Genomic DNA, 26,130 nt, shown 5'->3' with positions numbered 1-26,130 from the left:
CTGGCTATGTAATGAAAAACGGCTTTTTGAAACGCTGAATTCTGTCGAAAACGCGGTTACACTGTGACGGCGACCGGGTGGGGCGGGGCCTGGCAGGCGTCACGTGGCCGCCGGCGCCTGCGCGGAGCGGGGCGGCACTCGCGTGACCTTGGTGCGGCGGCTCGCGAGCTTCCGCGGCGGCTGCGGGCGGCGGCGGCGAGATGCGGGCGGCGGCGGCGGGGCGACGGCTGCTGGCGCTGCTGCTGCTGGTGGCGCTGGCGGCGGGGCCGGGCGGCGGCGCGGCGGAGCAGGGCGGCCTGCCGGCCAAGAAGCTGCGCATGGCCTACGCCACCGGGCCGCTGCTCAAGTTCCAGATCTGGTGAGGGCGCCCGGCAAGATGGCGGCGCCGGCCGGGCCTTCCCCCCCCCCCCCCCCCCCCGCCTTCCTCCCCTCAGCGCGGCGGGAACCGGCGGCCGGGACGGGACGGGCCGCGTTCGGCTCCGCTCCGCTCGCTTCTCCCCGCTGTGGGGAAGCGCCTGGCCCGGCCCGGCCCGGCCCGCTCTGGCGGGAGCCGGGGTGGCGTGCGGGGCTGGGGCGGCGGGCGAGGCCGGTGGGCGCTGGGAACGGCGTCCCGCGGGGGCGGCCCCTCGCCTCCAGGGGCCGCGGGGCTCGACCGGCCGCGGCCGCCCTTGCGCCTCGGGCCTCGGCGGGCGCCGGTGCTCACCGGCCAGCGCCTGAGGAAGCGGCTCTGAGGAACGGCTGCCCGCGAGAAAAACGATCTTTTCAGGCTATTTTAATATATGGTGCGGCATTTTACCGATTTAGGATTGCGTTTAGGAGGAGCTGGTATTTTTAGCAAAGACCGTAACGCACGTTTTCTGGTTTGGGGTTTTTTTTGTTTCGTTTTTAATTATTGTATTAGTCGCAATCAGGGAGATCAGGCACCTTTATATCATTCTGAGAACGTTACCGGTGGTATCAGCTGCTCAAAGCAAAACCGAGCAGAAGTAGGAAAGGGTGACGTAGTTCTAGCACATGTAGTTTGTTTGCAGAAAAAAAATAAGGAAGCTTTCAGCGCTTGTCACCATGTTTTCGGCGTGCTCGGAGGCCCGACAGAGCTGCAGCCGCCACCAGAGCTCGCCCTGCTGGGATGGACAGACCGACCCACCGCTGCTCCGGGGTGCCTCAAGAATATTCGCTGCAGGTCCTGGAGCAGAGTCTGGCCCGGGTTGCGTCACGCAGATCTGTGAAGCACCGCAAAAGACGTGCTCAGGAGACAGCACTTGTTTGATTTCTTTGGCTGTGAGCTGAGGGTGGATAATTTTTATTTCAGTTATTACAGAGGCAGCTGGTAGAGTTGTGAGCCAAAGTACAGCTCTGTAATGTTTAACTCTTCTGTAGTTAACCTGGTCATCCTCGCAGAAATAACTGGGAGGGATGTGACTTGTCTGTGGGCACTCGCAGAAGGAGTTAAATTTAACTAGTGAGGAATTAAAACTGCATTGTGTGAAACTTTTTTTTTTTGTGGATGCAGAGCAAGGTGATATGCTGACTTTCTAACTGAACAGCTTTTCATGGGAAAAACAAGTAATTCCTTGCCGAATGGACTTCACCAAAGCATGGTGTCTCTGCTAGTACATGAGAACAAATTTGTGTAAAACCAAGTGCCTAGCCAGCTGTGAGGAGTTTTGGGGTGTAACTTTCCTGCAAATCAGTTTTCTTGTTTCATGTGAAGAAGTTTAGTTTTGTATTAAACTGAGTGGATTATGAACAATGTGAGTACTGGTGTTGCCAGTTTAGCAGTGACTTGAACACACAGCGCTGCAGTTTCAGTGACAATCCTTGTCTGTGTTTAGTGTCTCCTGAGGCTACAGGCGGGTGTTTGAGGAGTACATGCGGGTTATTAGCCAGCGGTACCCAGACATCCGAATTGAAGGGGAGAACTACCTTCCTCAACCTATATATAGGTAAGCAAATGGCTGGCAGTACTAATTGCCGTTTTTCGAATATGTAGGCTCAGCACGGTGAGTGGCGAATGTGTGTATTTACACTTAAATAATATTGAAAATGGGATTTTAAGGGATTTGATCCATTTTGATTGCATCCAAGCTTGGTTATCTTTTCCTTTCAGATAGCCACCTTTGTTTTCCATACAAATTACTGTTTGGATATCTGAGAGATGAGGCCTGTTGTGTTCCAATCTAAAATAAATTACATAATTAACTTTTTTCCCCCAGTTAATTTTTCCAGCTTTTCTTCATGATGTATCTGGATGTAAACTCACATTTGTTGCTCAGGCTCATGCACTTAGTGACATGTTTCTGTAATAGGTTATGGTTACAGAGGAGGGAGGAGTTCATTTTTAATACCTAAGTCGGGAGAGCTAACCTCATCAGAGAGACTACCAGGATGTCCTTAACTATGGTGGGGAGGGGGAGGGCAGGGCGGTGAAGCCAAAAGAAACTTGGAAAAGGACAAAACGAAAATAGCATTATTCCTATTATTTAAACCATTATGTACACACTAGAGAGTGATGCTGTAGTTATCGTGGCTTCTGAACCACTTCTTGACCTAATTATTGTAACAGTTACAGTGGTAGGAATACTGCGGGATTGAATACCTCAGGGTTATTTTGCTCTCTGGCTATAGGTTTAATTCTTACAAAAAACTGTAGACTTTTCTGCATCTGCTGGGAAAATGCTTTACGAGGAAGCAGCGCATGTCAATTAAATGTATCTCTATAATACAGAACAACTCCTTTGAGAAACTGAGTGCATTATCCAGTTTAGACATGTATAAGTTGAAGGCAAATTTCTGTTTGAGGTCTGCTTAGGAAAAAAGATAAACCTGCATGCACGGTGTACAGGAATGGTATCCTTCTGAGGACATGTGTTTTTGCTAATGCGTGTTGCTTTTTTGGTTTATTTGTTTGGGGTTTTTTGTGTGTTTGGGGGTGTGTGTGGGTTTTTTTGTTTTGGTTTGTTTTTTATACAGCAAGGTAAACTTACTTGAAAAGTTTTGTATTTCTTCTGAAACACTTGATTGTACCCTATCAAAAATCTTATAACAAGGTGAACTATAGCTATACAGTGGTGAAGTAGTAACTGTGAACCTTCTAAGTCACTTTTATGTGTTGTCTTTTGATAGGCACATAGCATCCTTCCTGTCTGTCTTCAAACTAGTATTAATAGGCTTAATAATTGTTGGCAAGGATCCATTTGCTTTCTTTGGCATGCAAGCTCCAAGCATCTGGCAGTGGGGCCAAGAAAATAAGGTAAACAGCGTCCTTTCTTCTTTTATTTTGAAAAAGCAGCTTTAGAATGACTTCAAGAGAGTGCTCTGGGAGTACTTCACAATTCTTACTGATTTAACTTTCATACACTGCAGCCGTAACAGAACCTTTAGGCGTCTATAACTAAATATACTTGAGAATATTACAGTAGCATAATTATTCTTAACAGTAGTGCTTCATGTTTTTGATTGACCTGGATTTGATTCTCAGCATCTCTCTGTCCAAGCTGATGATGCTGCAGAGGGACAGCTGATGTTAGTGTTATGGACAAAAATGATAAAATATTTATCCATTTTTTTGGGTGTGAGAGTAGAGTTTGAAGCCGGTATCGTTGGTGTTAAAATTACAGCTTCCCTTTTCTGTTGTCTCATACCAATTTTGCAGTTGTTGCTTTCATCAGACTTCTAACAGATTAGGCATGCAATTAGAAAAAACAAGCTGAAATTTTGTGGGTGTTTTTGCAGAACATACTCGGGCATGACAGTCTATGCCTGGTGGGATGAATATCCCTGTGAGTCAGTACTCATGATGCTAACAGCTAGTGTTGTTGTATTCTGATTTATAGTAATTTTATTCCAGATTTATTTTACTAAACAAAAGCAACTTTTAAGTTTATTAACCTTTATATATTGTATTGGTGCACAGATCCTTAAACTGAGCTTCCCGGTGCCATGGGCCTTTGTCACCAGTCAGTTTGAATGTACAGAAGCTGTAATATATTCTGTTTAATTCAATGGGCCAAATACCCTACTGAACTAGGCTGGCCGGAGTACATCTGATCTGTGATGTTGTAAACAACTATCTATCTCCTGGGCTAAATTTGGTGTTGCAGTAACCTGTGTGAATGTGCCCTTGTGCATGAAAAGGGAATTATAAAGGTGCCAGCAATGGAGCGAGATGGCTGTGTTGCTCAAGATTGCATCGTTTCATCCTGAGGCACCAATACACGCAGAAAATTCCAGATGATTAGCTTGAAGAAATACTAGAGGGTTGACAGTGCTTGTGAACAAATGCGATTTGACTTGCTCTGCTGTTTGTGTCTAGGCCTGTGGTTCTTTGATCTGAAGTGTTACTCTGAAAATGACAGGCAGTACGCAGGAGCAGTCGTGTTCCCTTGTCATCCTACAAGCGCCATTGTAGCCATGCGCTTCTGCAAACTGGCTGTTAAGATGTGCGTAGGTTTGTGGAGGAAAGGGGAGAGAAGGTGTAACTTTCTTTGAATCAGGATTGAGAGTTTGGGTGGTTGCAGAACTATTTTGATACCTGTCTTGGGGAGGCAATGTGCGCAATCTTTTTAAAAAGAGGATGAGAGGAATATGTCTATGCAATTGGAAGATTACTTGATAAGTTGCAGAGGAGAATTTGAAGACACCTGTAAATGTCCAGTGCTTATTAAGAGTGAATAAAATAAGCAGTGGCTCACACGGCTCAAGTATCGGGGATTCTCTCTGTTCTCTTCTAGGTTTATGCTTGTATGATGGTCTTCTTCCTGAGCAACATGATTGAGAACCAGTGTATGTCAACAGGTGCATTTGAAATAACTTTGAATGGTGAGCAGAGAACTTTCTGTTTAAGGGAATCGTGTTGTTACTTACATGTGTGTGCACAGATTTGTGAGAGCTGTCGTGTTGGGAGAATAAGGGACGATGATATGACGTGATGTGTTTCAAAATCTGATGCTATGTGGTAATTGCTGTCCATTTTGAAACTTCAGATATTATATATCACAATAAATTATGAAAGTCATAGAGGTTTTGTAAAGCAGTTTATGCAGATGTCAGTAACAGGTATTTTGAAATAGCTACGTAAAAAACTTATTTAGAGGAATGTTTCGTCACTTGGAGTAACTGTATTATGTTCTTTCTTTGCATGTGATGTGCATTAAGTAAGGAAGGATCAAACAGGGCTGTGCACTCTCTGGTTAATTAGTTAGATGCTTTCCCTATCCTGTTTTCTAATATGGTTTAGCCTTGGAATCCTCTTGAATCCATCGTTATTCCCAGATTTTCAGTACCAGCTGACAGCAATATGATTTTTCAGGTTAAGAGTCTGGACCTCTTGCGTCCAAATAATTTTATGGCTTTAAAGATTATGTAAGCTTGATGGACTACAGTATTTTTCAAGCTCTAGGTACAAGAATGTCATCTGGCTCTGTACTTTATAATCTCAATTTATGATTGTGCAGGGTGCATTCCAATATAGTAGTTGCAAAGTCAACCCATATACCACAGAACCTTTTAAGGACTGACTGTATTGCATCAAAGTAGTTGAATGCAATGCATTTCTAGTCCTAAATCTCAGATAAGAATTGGCAGCAGAGCGTTCCTAGGAGTGAACGGTCACATCTGGACTTCTATAAGTTTCTGGTTTTACATAGAGGACAGCAATTGTATTCTTCAGTGTGGGTTCATGGAGTGCTATAGCAGTGAGGGAAATTGGAGGGAGTAATTATTTGTCAACATCAGAAAGGAATGTTGTGTCTGCACTGAGGTGTTTATGGACTATGCTGTCTTTTATATTTCTGGGAGAGAAAAAAATAATGGTTGCAGCTACTTCGAGTGGAACCTTCCAAGCCAGATCTTGGTAAGCAGAACCTTTGAGGGTCAGCCTTAGACATGAGGCAGAAGTGAGATGAAGTCTAATGAGACCCACAAGTTTCAAAGATTTAGCGGTGGTTTAAAAACTCAGTATGCTATTCTGCTGCCCACTAATCTATTTTTAGACGGTATGTCAGTGGATATTTTGAACCTGTAAATCCACGTGATGTACTTGTAAATGGAAGCATTAGACTCTTTGTTCTCCTAGTTGGGCTGGGTTCTAGCGTAGCCAGGCGTTTGAAGCATTGTTGATCCAGATCCAGATATTTCTCTCAACACGAAATAGTACCAACTTGCATAGCTTCCTAGATCTTTTTAAATTTTGTGTTTAAACTAGCCCTACATGTTTTCTAACTTTGTCAATGTGCTTTTCTCCCCTCCATGTCTTTTGTGGTAGATGTTCCAGTGTGGTCTAAGCTAGAGTCTGGCCACCTTCCTTCCATGCAGCAGCTTGTACAAATTCTTGATAATGAAATGAAGCTCAATGTGCACATGGAGTCAATGCCTCATCATCGATCATAGCCCCATCTATCAGCACTGAAACTTCTTGTAAGTCTTCTTCCAGTCACCAGCTGGCTGTTGACTCGTATGTCGCAGTTTGAGTGTTGTAATCTTACATTGTTCATTTAAAAGAGAACCAGTTCTAGTGACTTTCAGTAAATTGACATGGATTGTTTCACAGATACTGTTTTGGTGGGTGGTTTTGGGTTGGGGTTTGTTCTACCTGTTTCAAAACTGGAAACTGTCATCCCTTTGGGCACAAAAAAATTTGTCACTGTGTGCAGGCCTTAAGTTAGTGAACTGTATTATGCAGAGATCAGAAAACACACTGCGTTATGTGCCTTAAAATAGTCGATGTGCTAAGTTACAGAGATTTCTCTGTAACTTGTAACCTAGCTGAATTGCCTGACCCTGGAAAACAGAACATTTTCTTGCTCCCATCTGTGTGCTGTACTGTTTTAACCTTTGGCAAATATTCCTTGACTGTTAGGAGCAGAGGGTTCACAATCCATGCTTTTATATTTTATGAAAAAAACAGTTCCGTGTTCCTATGTCACTCATGGCTTTCAAAGCATTTAGTGTACCATTCTTCATAAGAACACTGATGTGCTACAAATCTTGGTGCAAAAATTGGCAACTGACACTTCAGAGACCACTTAAGCAGAGTATTGCTTAGCTGTGGTGCAGTTTTGGCCAAAGAATGCTTTGGTTGGAGGCTGGTTTCTTGGCATTACGTGCCAGCAGTCACCTTGCTCTCAAGTGACAGGCCCTGTGCCCCCATTTCTGTCAACTGACATCTTGCAACTCGTCTCGCCACCTTAAACTGATCAGTTGGGCCTGGCTGTAGCAACTAATGACCCAGCTCTGTTCAAACACCTTGCACAGATTTCCTCCAGAGCTCTGTTTAAGATCATTGGGCTTCTGCAAGAACACGGCATGTTGAGGTGTGCAGTCAGAGGAACCTAAGCTCTGTCAAAGCACTGCAGGCAGTCTCACTCTGTGTAGGAAAACAAGCTCTGTAACCAGGGCTTGCCTTGCTGTTTGTTACTGCTTCAGAGCTGAGACTTTGAACCCCACTTTTTTTGTCCTACCGATCTCTCCCTCTGCTAACTCGTGTGGCTTCCTGAAGTGGGGAGAACAAAAAAGAAAAATTCAGAGATTGCTCCCGCAAAGTCGTTATGCAGGGAATATGAGAAACAGTTGACTTCTGATTACTGCAGGCATGTCCTGTTTGGCCAGTTAAGTCTCGATTGTCCTAGTAATTTAGCAAAAGTTGTCTTAATCATGAAATAAGTTGGTTTGTAGTTTTTAAAATAGTATTAAAAAGTTTGGTGTTTCCTGCACTTTTCAGATGGGCTTGCTGAAGCCCGACATCCTATGTATGGATTTGGAGGGTCTCAGGCAGCATTCTTTGTTGTGAAATAGATTGATGTCACTTCAAGCTTAAAAAGTATACTAAGACTGTTCTTATGTAGAATTTTATTTAATGGGACATGAGTTTAGAAAAACAGCAACCAAAAAAGATCAGTTGTATTCCCATCCATGTGGGGAGTAACACTACAGGTTAGGAGAGACTTAGTGACTTTGTGCTGTCATGTCTCCTTATCTGAGTTCACGCTAACGTCATGTCATTCCGATGGTAGCCTTGTAGGCAATTGCCTGAAATCAGATAATAGTAGCGCGCTCTCACCGAGAGTCGTGACATCCCAGGAGAGAGTGCTTGTAATTCTGGTTTTATAATCGGAAGGGTACATAGCCTACTGCTCTCCCTAGTTTACAGAACATGCCTCGGCGCTGTGTTCTGACAGCGCCAGAGATGGTTTGCTCATTTAGGGCAGGAGTGGTTGGCGACTGTAACGCTTGTGTCTCTGTTTCCAGGCATTAAGTGGTGATTTCCAAAGGCAGCGTGGCTCAGACCCATGAAGGCCTGTACTGAAGACAGCACGCTGTTAGTACAGACTGGATGCTTCTCTCGCAGCCACGTTGTGCCTCCTGAAAAAAAACTTAATGAAAGACCTCTTTCAGTGCTGGCGTGTTTCCAGATACTGCACATTCATGGAGTGCAATAATACTGTATAGTTTTTTTAAGATTTCATTCGACCAGTTCATAGCTCAACAATGCAGGCATTACTAATTGTAACTTATTTTATATTCATGTTTCACGCAATGGCAGATTGAGTTGGTATCTAATTTTTCCTCGGGGGGAAAGAAGTTTGTTTAATCTGTTCTATTTTATATGAATTTATGTTCTTTTTGTAGTTTAAAATGAAGTTATAGGAGTGTCTGATATTGTCCTAAACTGTTAAGTAATTGACAGCTGTCTATCAAATATTGCTAATGTGGTTAAAGCAGGTTTGTATATTTTTCAAAATATATGGCAGAGTTAAACAGTGCATTATATACTAAATTATATAAACAAAATTATATGCAGAGTAGTTACATCGTTTTGTGACTTCGGTAAAAATTAAGACCAACTGCTCTTTAAATGGTGTTGGCCAGCTCATGAGGTGTCTCTGTGGCCGTTCTGAAGAGATGAGAAGCTGGGCCTTTCTACTGTCCTAAATAGAAACTAAGAAAGTTAATTTAAATAAAGAGTTCTCGTTTACTGTGTGAAGTACCTTGCTTGAGTCACTGATGGATATTCTTAGAATTGCAATTGAAAAAAAAATGCATAAAAAGCCTACTTTCCAAAGTCATTAACCTTGTGTTTGTCTTGACTAAGCCCCTGATGACCAACGTGTTCTGTGCGGAGCTTTGTCTTTTCCTCCGTGCGCCTGCCAGAATTGGGCTGCGATTTGAGTTGGGGCGCTGTTGTAGCGGGGGAAGCCCGCTGGGTTACACTGAAGTCTCAAATGCAGTTTTCTTGCGGGGGCTGGGCATGTTCCTCGGGTTGGCTTCCCCAGTTGGTGTGAGCTGCAGGCTGCAGCCTCCAGTCCGCAGTTCCTCTGCACTGTTGTGTCTCCTGACTGCGGTGCTCCGGGCTGGATGGCCGAGCAGCCGCAGCTCTGGCGCCAGGCTCCGTCCTGGCAGCACCTGCCTCCCGCTCTGTTTTTCCTCCCCGCTCCAAGCGGCAGTGTTTCATACCCCTTGTAAAAGCAGCTAAAGTACTTTCTGGGTCCTTCTTGCCAAAATTATCTCTGATGGGGAGGTGAGGGAGGGAGATTTTCTCTGTTGGGGCAGTAAATCAGTTGAGAAGGGAATCTGCAGAGCTGCGACAAAGGCAGCTGTTAGAGCTTATAAGAATTGTCTTTGACCCTCCTTTAGGGTCAAAGGCTTTAGGGACTGGTGTAAGAAATGTTTGGGGTAACCACAGCTCTGTCCACCCAGCTGAGGGAAAAGGCGATGCCAGTTGTTACAAAAGTGTTCATCACAACCATTAAACATGCAATGGCCTCGAGGGTGCTTTGGCTCTGTGATGAAATTGTCTCTTCAGCTAATTTGTGCCTTCTCTTCTGAAATAGGTTAACCACAATTTAGTGGGGATAGGGTTTTAGTTTCTCATTGATTATACACTTCAGGCAAATTAGACAGAAAAATAAATGCACAGATGTGTTGCCAGGCTAAGGCTCCCCGTGAGCTGTTCACATTATCACTGTTAGTGATACTTGCCCACGACCTGCTTGCTGTCCCCCAGTGTTCCTTCTCCTCCACCTGAGCGAGATGGTGTATCGATGAGCTGCAGTTAGGTATGTGGGAGCCTTTGATGTCCCTTCAGCACACCTGGAGCACAGGGCTCTGCTTTTTCTGTTGAGGGGCATGGGCTGTGCAGCGTTTTGGTTGTGTCTGTAGTTGCTCTGGGTTGTAGGGTGCACAGAGCAGACTTGGTTTTATGGGCTGGGCCAAGCCCCATGGTCGCTGTTCATAGAGCACTTCCAAATGGAAAAACGGAACAATAAAATGAAAATAAAGAACCTGGATGGTCGTTAAAGGCAGCGATACCTGCCACCCTGCCTGTAAACCGGTTGCCAAGCACCAGCTGATGACTCAGTATTTGTGGTGCTTTAACCAGGAGAACGTGTTCTAGTCTGAAATTGGTGTTTCCTCATGCCTAGCTAAAGTGCAGCTGGGCACTTCTGGATCATGGGTGACCAGAGCCCGGAAACCTGTCTCCAGCAGTGCCCAGGGGGACAGACCGTGGGGCAAGCATACACTGCTTCACAGCCCCCGTTGCTCACCTCCCAGCCTCCAGCAGTACTTGGCTCAGGGTGTGCTCTGTGCTTTCTGTGTATTCAGTAATCCTGAAAGGGTTTCTCCTCCCTGAATTGTCTTATGAAACACTTCTTTTGTGGAGAAGCGTCGGACACCCAGCATTGCGGGGGGGCAGCGGGAAGCCCAGGTGTTGTTCTGTGTGGCGATTCATGACACGGACTCCGTATTCATGCACAAGCAAAGCCAAAAAGCCGTTTATTCACAAGAGAGCAGCCTCGATATAGTCTGCCTCCTGAGCTAGTGTTTTTCCCTTCTCTCTGCCTCTGAATGTATTCTATCACACTAGCTCCACATATGGTATAAACATAGATAAGCGCGCTCTCCTGCTCCGGTGCTCCAGCTGTGCCCCTGACCTTCTGTCCCGCATATCAAGGCCTCAGTTCTGTGTTTTGTGTGGGTTGTTTTTCTGTCCCACGGCTTGCATCCAGTAAGGGCGATGAGATCATGGGAGGCCACATTCACTTACTCCACAGTCCTGGTGTTAAAATTGCAGCTTTTTGCTCTCTCCTGCACAGTGCTACTTTGTGGTTTTAAAATGACATTATAAAGACCCACTGATCTAAAAATGCCCTATTTGAACACCTGATTGATTTCATCCTTGTGCAAAACAGATATTAAATAATAATACTGAGGGGCAAATTCAAGCTTGTTGATCTTGGCTTGTTCAGTGCAAGGGTAAATGATACAGTTGTGGTGGAATCGCTGCGAACTGGGTGCAGATTAGGGAAGGATGGAAAAACAGTGCTCGCGTTTCCCACTGTGAGTGCAGAAGAACAGGCTGTAACACATAAGCTGTTGGCAGCACAGGTCTGTCCTTGGGTCTCATCTCGCGCTGGCATAAATGAGATGTAACCCTGCTAAAAACTGGAATTAAAATGGCACAACAGCTCAAAATCAACTCCCAGGTGTGATCTTTGCCTTTCTAAACTGAAGATTGAGAATCTAGAAGATTTTGCATCTTTAATCAAAGATTTTCACCCAAGCCACCGTGGCCAAGTCTGCAAAGGTCTGTGTTTTGCGGGAGCTGGGCGATGCGGCAGCAGGACACCGCTCTGCCTTGGGCCCTGTGGCGCGGGGGGACGGTCCCTTGCTCTGACTCTGGGGAAAGCTCGGAAATCGCCTGGGCACAGAGAGGTGAAGGGGAGCTGGTGGTGGTCTGCCCTTTCCCAAAGGCCCTGCACCCCACTGACACCCCTGCGATGAGGCCAGCGCAAGCCTGGGTGAGCGAGCAGGAGCAGTGCCCTCCACCGCCCTTCTCCCGGGATGGGGCGTTTCTCGGGGTGGGGGCCAGCCCAAGGCACCCGCTTCACGGGGGGTCTGTGCCCCACCACCTCTGCCTGTGCTGTTCCCGCAGCCGCCGCATCCATGGCAGGAAGGAAACACAGGGCACCCGATGCAGCAGAGCCTTCCCACTGCAGCAACCCTTTATGAGCTGCTGCCGAGAGGCCGCAGCTCATCCACGCTGTCTGCTGCCCGTGTTAATGGCCTTCTGTCCCCAGCATCCGCACGAACGTCACCAAGACCATGACCTTTGCTTTGGACAAATTGTAGGCTTTTGTCCCTCTTGCTGCATGGGGAACTGCTGTGTCTCATACCTGCAGCAGGCTGCAGCTGCCATCCAGCACTCGTGCCAGGGAAATCGGGGCATCCTGCTGGTGCAAAGTCCTTGGCAGGAGCGCTGGCTGTGCAGAGCGGTGCCTGTGTGGGTGACTTCTGAGCAAACACCTCCTCCCTGTACACCTGCCACAGGCTACGCCTTAGCTGTGCTTGCTTTTATCTTTGTGCCACATCCACGGGCTGAAACGACTGGTCAGCCTGGGCTGGTTTCTGCTGGGAGACCCCGTCAGTGTGGCATGGCCCCAGGAGAGGGGCTGTGCAGAATGGCCACAGGCAGCCCTTTGCTCTGTGCCATGTCAGTGCAGGGCTGCAGCGGAAACCTTGCCGAGTGCGTGCAGGCACTGCAGCAGCTTGGAGCATCTCACATGGCTCGTTTAGCCTTCACACCACACAAATGTGGGTCACACCTGAGCATTTACTATTGCCCTGATGGAGCTGCGCAGCTCATCACTTATGTCAGAAGTTGTACAAAGCTGTAAGATCTTTAAAGTCTGCGTGGTAAGGTATGCTGGAGGCTTGATTTTGTCCCATTGCTCATTAGAAGGAAAGCTTAAGCATCTACGCAGTCTGTCGAAGAGCCGCAGGATCCTCACCCTGAAGGCAAGCAGCAGGAGCTCATCTTCACCCAGCCAGGTGGGGGGAGGCAGCTGGCCGATGTTGTTGACCTGGGGAGCGGAGGCAAACGATGTCAGTAGAGCCACAGCAGCGTGGGACAGGATGATGGGGCTTTGGGGCTTTGGTCTCTCACCAGCAGACAAACCTGCTGCTGTGGCAGAAGCCCGTGGAGGAAGGGAGCTGCCATGCACCCTGCCCACATGGATCACGGTTCTCCTCCCCACATCAGAGCCAGGCTGACCCTCGGAACTGGGACACTGGGGACCAGCCTGGGAGTCCCTCCCACACTCTGCAGCCCCTTGCAGAACGCCAGGACTGCTGGAGCTGATGAGCCCCCTGGCTGCGCAGGAACTGAGCATGGGTACGCCTCCACTGTTTGCTATTTTCAGGGGCAGGACCGTGGGACAACACACAGAGCACCCACCGTGGGACTAGTGCACTTTCCCACAGGTGGGAGCTTCCCTGGCCACCTTGGTCCCGCTGTGGGGAGCGGCTTTGTGTGGAGCTACCTGTGCACTTGAGAAATACCTGCACTTTTGTTCCCACGTTGAATTTTGCTTGTTGTCCCATGGCGAGGAAGGAAACAGTGATCTTGTCCTGGCCCAGGATCCTGACCCCGATGTGCCGGTTCAGGGAGATGAAGATGGGGCCCAGCGGGATGTGGGGTCCTGATGACATGACGCTGTTCGGCCATGTCCACCGTCTCACCCTGCTGCCCTCTTGGTCCAAATACTGCCCTCCCTGAATATTCATGTTTATCCTAAAAGAGAGGAAAATCAAAGCTCTGCACCCTGCAGCTCCCACAGCTGATATCCCTCGTTCCCCAGAGGGATGGGACTGAGGCACAGCTAGTTTGGGATCTAACCCCCCATCTCAGCTGGGGTAGCTGTGCTCTTCTAGGAGGCACCTGAAACAAGGCCCACAAGCTGCTATATTTGCCTTTTAATTTGAATGCTATTAAAAATATCCTTTATGACCTTTGAAGTTTAAAATGTGCAGTGGAGAGCAAAACTGCTCTGACCAACGTGAACATACCACACAGCTCCATTTGGATAATAGCAAGTACTTCTGCCATTGGACATAAATACTGCTTGTATTTCGGCGTTATTTGGCTTGTCTTCCTGTACTATGCAAATAAGCCGTTTTTTCTCTCGTACAACAACGATTGCCAGATTTCCAGATGGATAGCTATTGTCAGATAAGGTGTTCATAACCCCTTTGCCTGTCTGGTTGGTCTGTTACTACATACTAAATATTTCAGAGTGCTACTTTGGAGTATAAAAATTGATGCATTACCTAGACCACTGTATTAAAGGCAGAACGGTGGTGTGCTGCCAGTGTTACCTGGGACGGTGCCAACGCTTTTCTCCTACATTGAAGTATTGTGTATACACTGACAAAAGAGCGGTTAGAGATACAGAACACATTTTTGTCATTTTCTAACCAATAACCCAGGCATAACTGCTAAGTGAATTTATTTTAAAGACACATTCTTGGACAGCACTTACAACTGTAGTAGCCTAGTAAAGTGAAATGATCAAATTACTCAGCTTGCACGTGAGCAGAGAAAATAGGGGCAGGCATTCTCCCAGGGGAAAAACTGAACAACTAGGGGGAAGAAAGGACTTGCCCCTGAAGTCTGACTTGAATGCATCCAAACAGCAGGTATTTTGTGTCTCACTGGGGTTTCTCTCCAGCAAGACTTGCTACTGTGAGCACACGCGTTCATGGCACTTTGCCATTTGACACCGCTGCGACGGGCAGCATCCCTAGGATGAAGGCAGCCTGGAGGGCAGAACAGAGTAGTCGTCTCCAGCCCCTGTTTGCTTTGGTGGCAAAGTTCAGTTACACTTTCATAGACCCCCAGGTCAGAAAGAAGTCAGCCACAGTAAGGAAAAACAAAGTGGGAGACTTAAAATATTATGGCTTAAATGATAGCAAAGGCAGCCTGAAAGCTATGGGGTCCTTTGGTGAAACTGCCATGTTTTCATTTCTCCAAACAGTACTCTTAGTTAAACTGGTAATTTTAGTTTGTCTGCACTTCTTACTCCTTCCCGCAGGACAGGAACATCAGTGCTGTGCCGGTGGGAAACATTGAGCTTGCTTGTCCCTGGGGGAAGGATGGGGCCGAGCACTTTCAGAGCCCATGCCACAGGGACCCCTTGGCCAACAGCACCCTTTGGGAGTGGGTCTGAACGCCGGCCAATGCACTTCTTAAGCTGAATAGTAAAGACACAAGTGCCCATCCTTCAGGGAAGCTACTAGCTGTCCTAAAAACCTTCAGCCCAACAGCTAGAGAAGCTCTTTCACTGCTGCTTTTTTTTGGACTGTGGAAGTGAGTGCGAGCAGCAGACCAGATTATTCTGTGATAAAGCAGACTAGGACACACTTAAAATTATAGTTACAATCCTGGATTAATGCAGGCAAATGACCCTGTAAAGGATACAATATCTGCGATGTTCCATCTGGAAGCACAGTAAGGAATTTCCCTCCATGCTTGTAGTGTTTTTCCAACAATTCATTCTTCACTACCTAATGTTGGAAAAGAAACAATAAAATGGATGAGAGCAGACCTCCACCAACCACCCTTTAAAGGCAAGTGGGTGCCAGGCTCCAGCTGCCCTGGAGTGTGGGTGCAGCCAAGGTGCAGCCTGTTGCCATCAGGCAGCAGCTACTTGCCTTTCCACCCACAGGGGTAAAATCACAGCAGGTGATACTGTGGGAGACAGGCTCCTCCTCAAGCTTTGCTGCTCTCTCACCAGGCACCAGTGTCCGGCCCTTTGGTGATGGGGGCTCCTGAGAAAGCAGGTAGGAAATTGTGCCAGCTTGATTTGAACCTAGAGAGCAAAGGGAGGGTTTGTGTGCCTTGGGTAGGGCTGGCAGCACTGATGTCAGGGCTGCCTGGCAGCTCTGCAGGGAGGCTGTAACTTGGGGGAGGGGGAATTTCTGGCTAAAGTGCTCCATCCTGGGAATCTGTCTCAGAGTGCTTTCTATCTAACAAGAACAGTCCAAAGTGTTCAGCTATTTCAGAGAACAGGATTATGAAAAAAATGTAGGTTTTTCAACTATGTATATATACATATCTGTGTGAGCAAAGAATGACTTTTGAGGGATAGTATTCATGGCTCCATCCTCTGGGGAACCGATGATCTGAAATCCTCAGTGCTACAAAAGCCTCAGTGCCCTGCCATCCTCTGTGAAAATATGCCTGTATTGTAAATCTAGTTCATCTGTTCTTAGTCAAAATGCTTTTGATTTTATAGCTGGATCCAAAGGGCTGCTCAGTCATCCACAGCCTGGGCCAGGAATTAGTGGCAAGGATTAAGCAAAATGTTGATCACCCTAATTCTGGTAATTCCTACCTTCCAGGGGCTTGGTTTTGCCAATTTATTATTCTCTAAGGTCAATTTCTCTGCATCTCAGCTAAAATGTTCAGATATAAATATGGAAAGTCACAGCAAGGAGATCCTCTCTGCAATGGGAATGTAACTGTTTTTGTTTTTTTTCATGTGAGGGGTTATTTAATATGGCAATATCTAATTTAATGGGATCGCACGCTTTACAATGAACTAATGTCGCTGTATAAATCCTCCTGTTCAATTAGAGGGCATTAGAGACCAGCAATTCCATTGAACTCGTTGTAATAAAAAACCACAAATAAATATGTAAGGAAATGCAAACTCACATTCAGCTACACTCGTCGGCTCTGCTCCCAGGAAAGCTAACTGCCTGGCCATTTGTCTCTCCTGCTGCCTGGAAAATGAAAGCGTTCTGAGATACATTTTATATATCCTGTTCTGAAAGCTAGAAGTAGAAGTACTGGATATGCTTGCTGTAGGAATACAAGTTTCTGAACCTGTTTTTCTCTCCACTTGTGTAATTGCAAATAACAGTTAGAAGCAACGGAATATCACCAAAATAGTAATATCTCAGCAAAAAGGAATTGCTCCCATACAGAGATTTCAGTGAACAGACTCTTGCAACGGCATCAGCTCTACTGACAGCAGAGCTAAACATCGTAACAGATTTTGCATCAAGACTTCATGCAAAAGAGGAGAGCTGCCCACGAGATCAAGGAAACGGCTAATCTCCCAGAATATTTTTCACTATTTTTCTTATCTAGCTTCCTATAAATTTGATAGTGACTGACAATGGCTTTGATTTATGTTCTGTACATAATATGAGGTACCCGCACCATCAGACTGCAAAGGATCTTCATGGCAACTAACAGTTTACTTCCAGGTATGCTGATTTACTTTTCTTTAAGCCTATGCCATAGGCTTAGATATTTGTATAAGCTTTGGGCCTCCTGCTAAATAGTCCGGGAGAAGTCAAACTTGCAGAGTTCCCGTGACTCTGGAAATTGGAATCCAAATGCATGTCACAGTTTATGCAGCAAAATAGAGAAACAAAAATTCAAGCTTTGTTTCAGCACCTCAGGTAAAAGCTAGACCCAAATATTATCCCTCCCACAGCTGCAGTTACATTTTTGCCTCTACCTGCCTCTAGATATTATGTCTGTCAGCACCAGAATTAATGCTTAACTTAGCACATACCTCACTACCTTCTAATGCAGCCTGAGAAAAGCCAAAAGGGTGCAGATAGAATATGAATTTGTGTTGCCTAAAGGAAATTTTTTTTCTTCTTTCATTCCCCCTCGCTGCAGTTTCACTTTCTTAACGCTTCTTTTTGCTCCGGAGTTGCCTGTTGTTCCTTACACAGACCTGATCCCCAGTTCTCCCTGTGGCTATTTCACGGTACCTCTGGTATGCTCTCTCCTTGGACAGCAGCCTGTCAGCTTCGGTGCTGTGGGATTCATGGGGGCTGACAGCAATGGGAACGTTCCAGGTGCCTTCGTGGTTCTTCCTCTCATTTACAATGAACTCGTAGAGATCTCTATTACGCTCGCAGCAGAATTTCTGAAAGGCAGAAGACCAGTGCCACATGAGCGGGCCTTTCCACAGCAAACCTCTGCTAATCTTTCCCACCAACTTACTGATTCATAATCCTGTGACGGTGGGTAAGCATCTTCGAAGGAAGGGAACAGCTTCAGCAGGCTGCCACAGTACTCGCACCTTGGAGCACAGTCCTCCTCTGTCTGAAATGGAGGTGGGGAGAGAGAGCAGGAGGAGGGCAGAAACAGGGTATCACCATGCAAATCCTCATTTCACCTCAGAGAAAAAGAGAGATCTGCTCAAAACGCAATGTAATAAAGGCTGTAAGAGCTGTTAAAACAGATATGTGTCTGTGATATCTTGGAAGGATTTAACTCAAAACACTAGGTACAGGAAACCACCAAAAAGAAAAGCAAATCTGTAGTAAATAAATGAATAAAAAAACTCCAAGAAATGGAATGACTGCAGTAACTGAGACCCATTCCTTCCAAGGCAAGGCTTCAGAGGTACAGCAGAATGCTATAGTTGAGTACTCTGATGCATTAACCTTTTCAAATACATTGCTTGGGGCTTTGGAGAGAAAAAGCTCCCTGATCATGGGAAAATCTGTGAGGAATTTCATGAGGAACAACCAGCAGATTTGTCGACAAAAGAGCTGAGCATATTTGACCAGATGCAAATCAGGGTTGCTGCAGGATATATTTTTAGGATGGATACTAGATAGTCAGAAAGAAATATCTATTTATGGAAAACACTGAGGTATAGAAGATGCAGCTGCCAAGAGCATACTGCTGAATTTTGTGTCTAACACCTCTACTCCCAAGGGCAGCACATGTAGCTCAGTGCTCCCTGGAGACACAGCAGCTATCCAGCCACAGCAGCAAGGGGTGAAGGGTACTTGCTCCAGGCCACTTAGCTGGTGTGCTTCACTTATGCCTCATTTACTGCACTATGTGTTTAGCACTTTCATTCAAATTCATTTCTGAACATATTAATTTGAAATAATTGGCTTCTCTGGAGTGTGGTTTCTGGAAATTCCCTTGTTCCCCACCTCATGCCTATGATTAACTCTGATGACTTTACTCTGCTAAGGATTACAGAGAACTCTATGCCCTGCTTGTATTCTTTGACTTTTCTTCATGGAGCAGATCACTCTGAGTGCCATCACATAGCATGTACAGGAGAACCAGGCCATCAGGCCCAGTAAGCATGGGTTTATGAAAGGCAGGTCCTGCTGACTAACTTGATCTCCTTCTATGATAAGGTGACACACTTAGTGGATGTGGGAAAGACTGTGGATGTTCCAGTGCCTGACCAGGCATTGGAACAGGCTGCCCAGAGAGGTGGTAGAGTCGCTGTCCCTGGAGGTGTTCAAAAAACATGTGGATGTGGCACTTCAGGGCACGGTTTAGGAGGCCTGGGGGTGTTGGGTTGGCAGTTGGATTTGATGATTCCAGAGGTCTTTCCCAACCTTAATGATTCTATGTTGTCCACCTAGACTTTAGTAGAGTTTTTGACACCACTTCCCACAGCATTCTCCTGCAGAAACAGGCTGCTCGTGGCTTAGACGGGTGTACTCTTTGGTGGGTAAAAACCTGGCTGGATGGCCAGGCCCAAAGAGTGGTGGTGAATGGAGTTAGTCCCAGCTGGCAGCTAGTCACAAGCTGTGTTCCCCGGGGCTCAGTGTCGGGGCCAGCTGTGTTTAATATCTTTATCAATGATCTGGATGAGGGGATCAAGTGTGCCCTCAGTAAGTTTGCAGATGACACCAGGTTGTGCAGGAGTGTTGATCTGCTCAAGGGTAGGAAGGCTCTGCAGAGGGCCTTGGATAGGCTGGATCAATGGGCCGAGGACAATTGTATGAGGTTTAACAAGGTCTAGTGCTGGGACCTGCACCTGGGTCACAACAACCCCATGCAACGCTACAGCCTTGGGGAGGAGTGGCTGGAGAGCTGCCCAGCAGAGAAGGCCCTGGGGGTGCTGGCTGACAGCCCGCTGAGCATGAGCCAGCAGTGTGCCCAGGTGGCCAAGAAGGCCAAGAGCATCCTGGCTTGTATCAGGAATAGTGTGGCCGGCAGGGATGGTGCCCCTGTGCTTGGCACTGGTGAGGCCGCACCTCGAATGTTGTGTTCAGTTTTGGGCCCCTCAGTACAAGAAGGACACTGAGGTGCTGGAGCGTGTCCAGAGAAGGGCAATGGAGCTGGTGAAGGGTCTGCAGAACAAGTCTGATGGGGAGCAGCTGAGGGAGCTGGGGTTCTTGAGTCTGGAGAAAAGGAGGCTGAGGGGAGACCTTCTCACGCTCTACAACTACCTGAAAGGAGGGTGTAGGTCTCTTCTCCCAAGAAACAAGAAATAGCACAAGAGTAAACAGCCTCAAGTTGTGCCAGGGGTGGTTTAGGTTGGATATTAGGAAAAATTTCTTCACCAAAAGGGTTGTCAAGCACTGGACCAGGCTGCCCAGGGAAGTGGTTGAGTCGCCTTCCCTGGAGGTATTTAAAAGACATGTAGATGTGGTGCTTGGGGACGTGGTTTAGGGGTGGGCTTGGCAGTGCGAGGTTAACGGTTGGACTCGGTGATCTTAGAAGTCTTTTCCAACCTAACAATTCTATGATTCTATGGCTGTATACCTAGTACTTATATAAATTTTATATTTCTGTTTTAGCCAAAGGGCAAAATCTTCTGTTAGGAAATTCTCAACGTAGGATGCAGCAGTGGGGAGAGGAGTTGCATGGCCTCTTCCTGCTTAGGTGTGCACAACAAGCATTGTTTCAACAGCATCGCAAAAGAAAAACCGTTTCATAAAGGAACTCCTGCACTGGCTTGGCAAAGGGCATTATTTTTATTTTTCCTACATGGGAATCACAGGAATCAAAATAAAAAAACCAAGTCACATAGAAGGGAACACCCACCACTGACCCACCTCAATCTGTATGTTTCCTCGTGATGATTCGGGTCTGTAGGCCAGGAGGGTAGGGAGGCCAACGGAGGGCAGGGTACGCAAAGAATTCTTGAACAGCTTCACAAAATCTTCTTTGAACTCAAAGTGGAAAATACCAAAAGCAATGTGGAGTCATACTTTTGTTCAGGGGTAAAACTATTAAGGATAAAAAGTATATATGCAACCTGGGTGAGTCCTTACCTCCATGTCACACAAAATATCTAAGCTGCTGAACTCTTCCGACAGGGCTGCAAGTAATAGTGATAATGAGAATTACTGAACAGCAGTGTTGTGTTCTCAGAAAGCTTATCTCCTAGACTTATTTATTTTGGTCCGTTTTCAGCATGCCAGCCTTTTCTTACTAACCACGTTGGCTGCCCGAGATCATCTTGCCAGGCTTGGTCCTACGCTTTCAGAAGGGTGGCTGTGGATCTGCGTGTAACCCTTCCCAAATGCCCAAGGGACTGAACTGGGCACTGACGTTTGATCAGGGCTTTACCAAACCATCCCACTGAAGTCATGGAGGTGGCTTATTGCTTAGGGTCAGTGACTTGTAGCACTAATATATATTGCATTATCCGCTAAAGCATTTCCAGCTTCACGTCCTAAGAAAGAGCTGTAGAGATTAATTTTTTTCTCATTTCCAAGTGCAGTCCATGCTGCGCAAGTGTAACGAAGGGTTTTTTGGCCTTTGGGGCAACAGAAAACGTCTCAGATGACTGGATGTCTATCGCTGTCCTCAGCAGCCACAGGTTCCCTCTTAGTGGACATACAGCCACCTCATGTGCACAACTGTGTGCTGTCCCATATACATCACCTTCTGTTTGAATATTGACGTGGCCGGCACGCCAGCTGCCATAGCCTCCCCTTCAGGCAAACTCAACACATTCCTAGTTCTTGAATTTCAGTTTCCCTTGTTGCCACACAATTTGTCTTGTCCTCCTAAGGAAGCTTGTCCTGCTTTCTGGAAAATACCCCACCAGATGAAACTCTGGGCAGGCTGAAATACCAAATCCTTTCTAAGTCCTTCTCTTTGGAAAGTATGAAAAAACCAGAACGTGTATGCAAAAAGGATGGGGTGAAAATCAACAGCTCCAGGTCAACACCCAGCTCCCAGGCCTGCAATGGGAACCACAGCTCAGGAACGTGTCTGGAAGTGAATGCAACAGCACAGGAGGAAAAGCAGAAAGCAATGCTATGGGATTCACTTATACTTTTAGAAGGCTGAATGATGTGGCTGCTTGTTTGCTTGAACTTTGTTTTTTTAAATTCTGGTTCAAAGATGTGTAGTTATCACCCTTTGCAATCAAGCTGTGTCACAAAGAGTGACACATAAACCCCACCTGAGAAGAAGTGACTTCAGGGAGTGCAAAGTGCACCAGCAGAGCTGTGCAGCTGGGGCACGGCTCTGGGTGCACTGGGGCACCGAGGGACGTAGGGAAGCCTGGTACCTAGCACACAGTGCCCAGGGCAGGTGGGTGCTCCACATTTGTACTCTGCCCTCTCTAATGGGCTTTGCAGCTTCTGTATCACCTCTATCTACCGCTGCTGCATCCAAACCCAGGTAGATGATTTACTGCTGGCACAAGTTCCCTTATTCTGTACTTCGATTGTTATAGTGACAGTCATCCCAAGGACTCTGAAGCTCCACCTAAAGTACAAAGCCTGCAATGGTTTTCTCCTGCAAACACATTATCTGTCATGGTCTGTGCATACCCCCTTTCTATCGGATGGATCTGCACGCAGCTTTCCCCAGTACTTTCAGCTGGTGTGCTGTGTTTTGTGGCCCAGATCACTCCTCCTGCTCTCAGAGGGATGTGAGATGCGGGAGACGTTCTCCTACAGAGGAGGGCTGCCTGGCATTGGAAATGAAACACAAATGCTGTTTGATGTGGTGCCCAAAAGTGATGGGATAAGGCAGCACCTACCACTAATACTCCCTGTGCCAAGGTACAATGCTGTACTTCAGTGAGCAAGCAAAGGAGCTGTTTACTTGGTCACATGCTGGGATGACTCAGCTGAGCAGGAGGAAAAAAAAGGTTGATACATTTTCAGCTCTCCTTAGAGGCTTTGCCAGTACCTCTCACAGGAATATAATACGCTATTTCTGCCATCTGCTTAGCACTCCTACGCCTGCTGGCTGGAAGAGCACTCCTGCATGCTTAACGGGGACCCAGAGGTTCTTTTAGAAGCAGCTTTGCGGTGAGGCTAATGAGGGGCCCACAGAGGGGGATTCCTGGGGGCTGCCCCCGGGTCTGCTGTCAGTTTGCAAAAGCATCTCTGGGAAACTGCAAACTTACACATGTTCTACAAAAGGCACTGGGGTACGAGGCATCCTGAGTGAAAGACAATACAAGTGAGCAACCTCTTTCTTGAACAAAACTGTTTCTTACTGTGGGCGTGCTCATGAAGCCAGCTAGCTTCTGTCTGCATCGATGCCGAAATTCCTGGCAGCTTCTGTGTCGCAGTGGGTTCGACGTTGCCCGACGTCTCCATTTCCCTTAATTTAAGACACAAACCCACTTATTAGTCATACGCAATGACTTCGAAGCAGCTGCCCTTGCCTATTGTACTAATAAATGAGCCTTTTCCAAATGCACGTAATTAAAAATACGAACGCTTTAGATGTAGTAAGCGGGGCTCGGCCCCAGTTTTGCTGCCGCGGTTGCATCCTACCCCAGGGTGGTCGGAAGGCGCCTTTCCACCTGGGTGGCAGCAGCCCGCCGCTCGGTCCCGCCGCCGCTTTTCTTCCCGCAGTTTTTCGGGTGAAGGGGCCGGTTCGTGGAATGCCTGGAGCGGGGCTCAGGAGGGCAGGGAGCCGCGCCTGGCCTTACCTCGGGCCTCCCCGGGCTCTCCTCAGGGAGCCGAGGGCGGCGTGCGCGCGGCCCCGCTCCGCTCCGTCAGGGCCCGGGCCCGGCGGTCTCCAGGGCGACGCGGCGGGCGCGGGGGCTGCCGGGGCGGCGGCTCCGCTTGAGGAGCGGGAGCGGCTGGGCCGGTGCCGGGTTGCGGGCGGCGGGCGCCTCGCACAGCCAGGGAGTGCGGCCTGTGCGGCCCCTTCCCTCCCCGCCCGCCGTGGCGGGTAGAGCCGCACCTGGCGTGCGGCGGGGCAGAGGCCGCTGGCGGGACAGCCGCGCCGGGAGCCTGCGGCCAGGCGAGGAAAGCCGAAAGGGCCCTCCAAGGGAGGAGAGGGTGCCCAAAGCCGTGCGGAAGCTGCGGGAGCCCGTGGCGGTCGGTGGAGGTGCTGCGCTCCTGCTGGCTGCAGGCCGAGCAAGCTGTCGGTCTCGTCCTCCCCGTCAGCAGCTCCTGCACGCCCGCTGCGCCGAGCTTGATGAGCCGCCGGAGCTGAGCTGCAGCCGTTTGCGTGAAGCGGGAGCTGGGTTGAAGGTGAAACACTGGTTACAAAACCTGGTGTGATTGGTCTGTTCGGACATGAACTCCTGGCTGCACCTGAAACACCTGCCTATACAGATTTCTTACGTTTGTGTCGTATGCTTGTTACAGATCTGTTGCTGATGTCTCCTGTAGGACTAGGTGCTGTTCAATCCCTCCAAGGAATTTGCACTTACAGCTTGGAGACCAAAAGAAAGCAATTTTCTTCAGATACATCATTTGCAAACACAGGCTTTAGATTCACCTTAAGGCAACACATACGTGCTACGTTATCTAGGCTTTGTATAAGAATTTGCAGTGGTTTTACAAGTACGTGAGTTCTACAACAAAATAAGTAAGTCTTACTCATTTTAAAAAAATGGAAAGAATACGTTGAGGTGCAGCCAGTGATATTAGTGCAGCGTTTGGACATGCCGCTCAGCTGGCGTTGGTGCTGATAGGTCCCTGTAGCATTGGGGTCCTGGGAGATTGCTTCCATGGCCGGTTGGTGGAGAACCCACTTTTGCCACGGCTTTTGCGTCTGGCTGTGGTGCTGCCAGTGCTGTGGCACAGGTGGAGGTGAGCACCTGCCCGAACGGCACACGGCCCGACACTGGCACGGCTGCAGGCGGGAGCCACTCGAGTTGTGCTGTGCCCTTGCTATAAATTCATCCCTGGGAGTTTTTGCATTTTTCTTTGTGTTTAAAGTAGAAATTGTTTTTAGGGAAAACTGTCAAAAATATAGTGTAGCAGCTCAACAGAAAAACTGCTTCATAGGCACAAGTCTCAGTCGCTCCTATAGCCGCCTGCAGTTAAGTGCTCCCAGGTGGTGTTGGAGCAGAGCTGAGCGGGGCTGCTGGGCACACGCTGTTTGCCGTAGCCTGGCGGGGCAGTGGGAGAGCTCCCCGCAGCAGGGAGGTCTGCCTGCTGCAGCTCCCTTGCTGCTGCCCACTCCTGGGCAGGGTTTTCTCCTGGTGTGTTTCACCGTCCATTTCAAAGTCGGGTCGCTTGGTTGTTGATCAGGAGTTTTGTTAAGAAAACCAGGCTGGCCTCAGTAACTTTTTCCCGAACATTCTGAGGAACTTTCACACATTTACTAATGTGCTGCCACTTCCCCTGGAAGGTGCTGGTGCCCTGAAAGCCTCTCCTGCCTCTGGCCCTTGGACATCACCCTCGGGAATTCACACCAGCGGCATACGGAAGAAAACCTGAAACACTTTGATAAGTGCTGGAATGAATCTGTCCTGTCCATTCACTGATACGAAGAGGAAGCACATCACTTTCTGGCAGTACCAGCTGAAGTATTCTTTACCCTAAATTCAGTTTCAGTCAGAAAAGATGCTGGGTGTTGGTTTTTTTTTGTTGTGAGATATAATAAATCTTTGCCGTTCCTTCAGAACTGAATGGTGTAGAAAGACCAAATGAAATAATGTATGTTAACTTATCTAATGGGGGTTACAGGCAACACTGGCATAATTAATTTCATTCATCCTGCTATAATCAAAGACATGCTTCAGAGTTTCATGTTACACAAAAAGGCTCTTATGTCCCAACTGTCAGTAAGAAAAACTATCTTCCATTTTGAATGTTGCTGAAATATGGGAAAATGAATCAAATCCTTAGGAATTCTTGCTTAACAAGTTCTGCTGAAAGCACAGGTGTTAACGCCTGTCAGAGCCAGAGCTTGACTTTGATCCTGCTTAAGCAGGAGTGAATTAGTTTGCTCTGCTGATGCCACTGGAGTTCTGCCAGCACAGTGTAAACCAGATCAAATGTAGGCTCTTTATAGGAACTGGATATGAAAAGATTAGAGTAATTCCTTGGGAGGTTTTTTTATCGTGGTTACTTCTAAATTCTCCAGGCTGGAACAAGCTTCTCTTTGCTGATGCAGCCCATGTCATTCTTTTGGGCACTTTTCTGGGGACTTCTACCTGGCACTGGGTTCTGTTTGCATAGGACTCTGTCATAACTCCCACGAGCTCTCCCCTGGAGGGATGCAGTTAGGACTGTTTTTCCTCCCTATGTATTATATTTATTCACACCAAGCTTCATCTGTCACTTTACATGTAGTTTTCCACTATTGTGAGGCTTCTTACCGATGAATAACTCAGCGGACTG

At 47.4% G+C, this 26,130-nt stretch overlaps 2 protein-coding genes and 1 long non-coding RNA gene across 3 annotated transcripts; 2 read left to right on the top strand and 1 right to left on the bottom strand.

The window, feature by feature from the left end:
• Nucleotides 1-117: 117 nt before the first annotated feature.
• On the top strand, nucleotides 118-8,983 carry SELENOT (selenoprotein T). Its single transcript, XM_075098670.1, has 6 exons — nucleotides 118-358; nucleotides 1,836-1,946; nucleotides 3,127-3,253; nucleotides 4,734-4,821; nucleotides 6,266-6,417; nucleotides 8,248-8,983. The coding sequence occupies exons 1-5, from the start codon at nucleotides 201-203 to the stop codon at nucleotides 6,388-6,390; spliced, it is 609 nt and encodes a 202-aa protein (XP_074954771.1). The 5' UTR covers nucleotides 118-200; the 3' UTR covers nucleotides 6,391-6,417; nucleotides 8,248-8,983.
• ERICH6 (glutamate rich 6) lies at nucleotides 8,611-23,710 on the bottom strand. The gene is made up of 12 exons (XM_075098668.1): nucleotides 23,262-23,710; nucleotides 23,037-23,143; nucleotides 20,845-20,891; nucleotides 20,626-20,742; nucleotides 17,807-17,908; nucleotides 17,572-17,729; nucleotides 16,496-16,563; nucleotides 15,490-15,647; nucleotides 15,257-15,342; nucleotides 13,846-13,998; nucleotides 13,339-13,570; nucleotides 8,611-12,860 (listed from the first exon to the last, which is right to left on the bottom strand). The coding sequence occupies exons 1-12, from the start codon at nucleotides 23,312-23,314 to the stop codon at nucleotides 12,597-12,599; spliced, it is 1,545 nt and encodes a 514-aa protein (XP_074954769.1). The 5' UTR covers nucleotides 23,315-23,710; the 3' UTR covers nucleotides 8,611-12,596.
• LOC142059724 (uncharacterized) lies at nucleotides 23,582-25,416 on the top strand. The gene is made up of 2 exons (XR_012661498.1): nucleotides 23,582-24,027; nucleotides 25,136-25,416. It is a non-coding gene; the product is annotated as an uncharacterized LOC142059724 (long non-coding RNA).
• The last annotated feature ends 714 nt before the right edge of the window (nucleotides 25,417-26,130 follow it).

The sequence above is a fragment of the Phalacrocorax aristotelis genome, chromosome 7 (assembly GCF_949628215.1).
Source record: "Phalacrocorax aristotelis chromosome 7, bGulAri2.1, whole genome shotgun sequence".
NCBI lineage: Eukaryota > Metazoa > Chordata > Aves > Suliformes > Phalacrocoracidae > Phalacrocorax > Phalacrocorax aristotelis.
The sequence above is the reverse complement of the archived record's forward strand: the minus strand, read 5'-3'. Positions and strand labels throughout refer to the sequence as shown.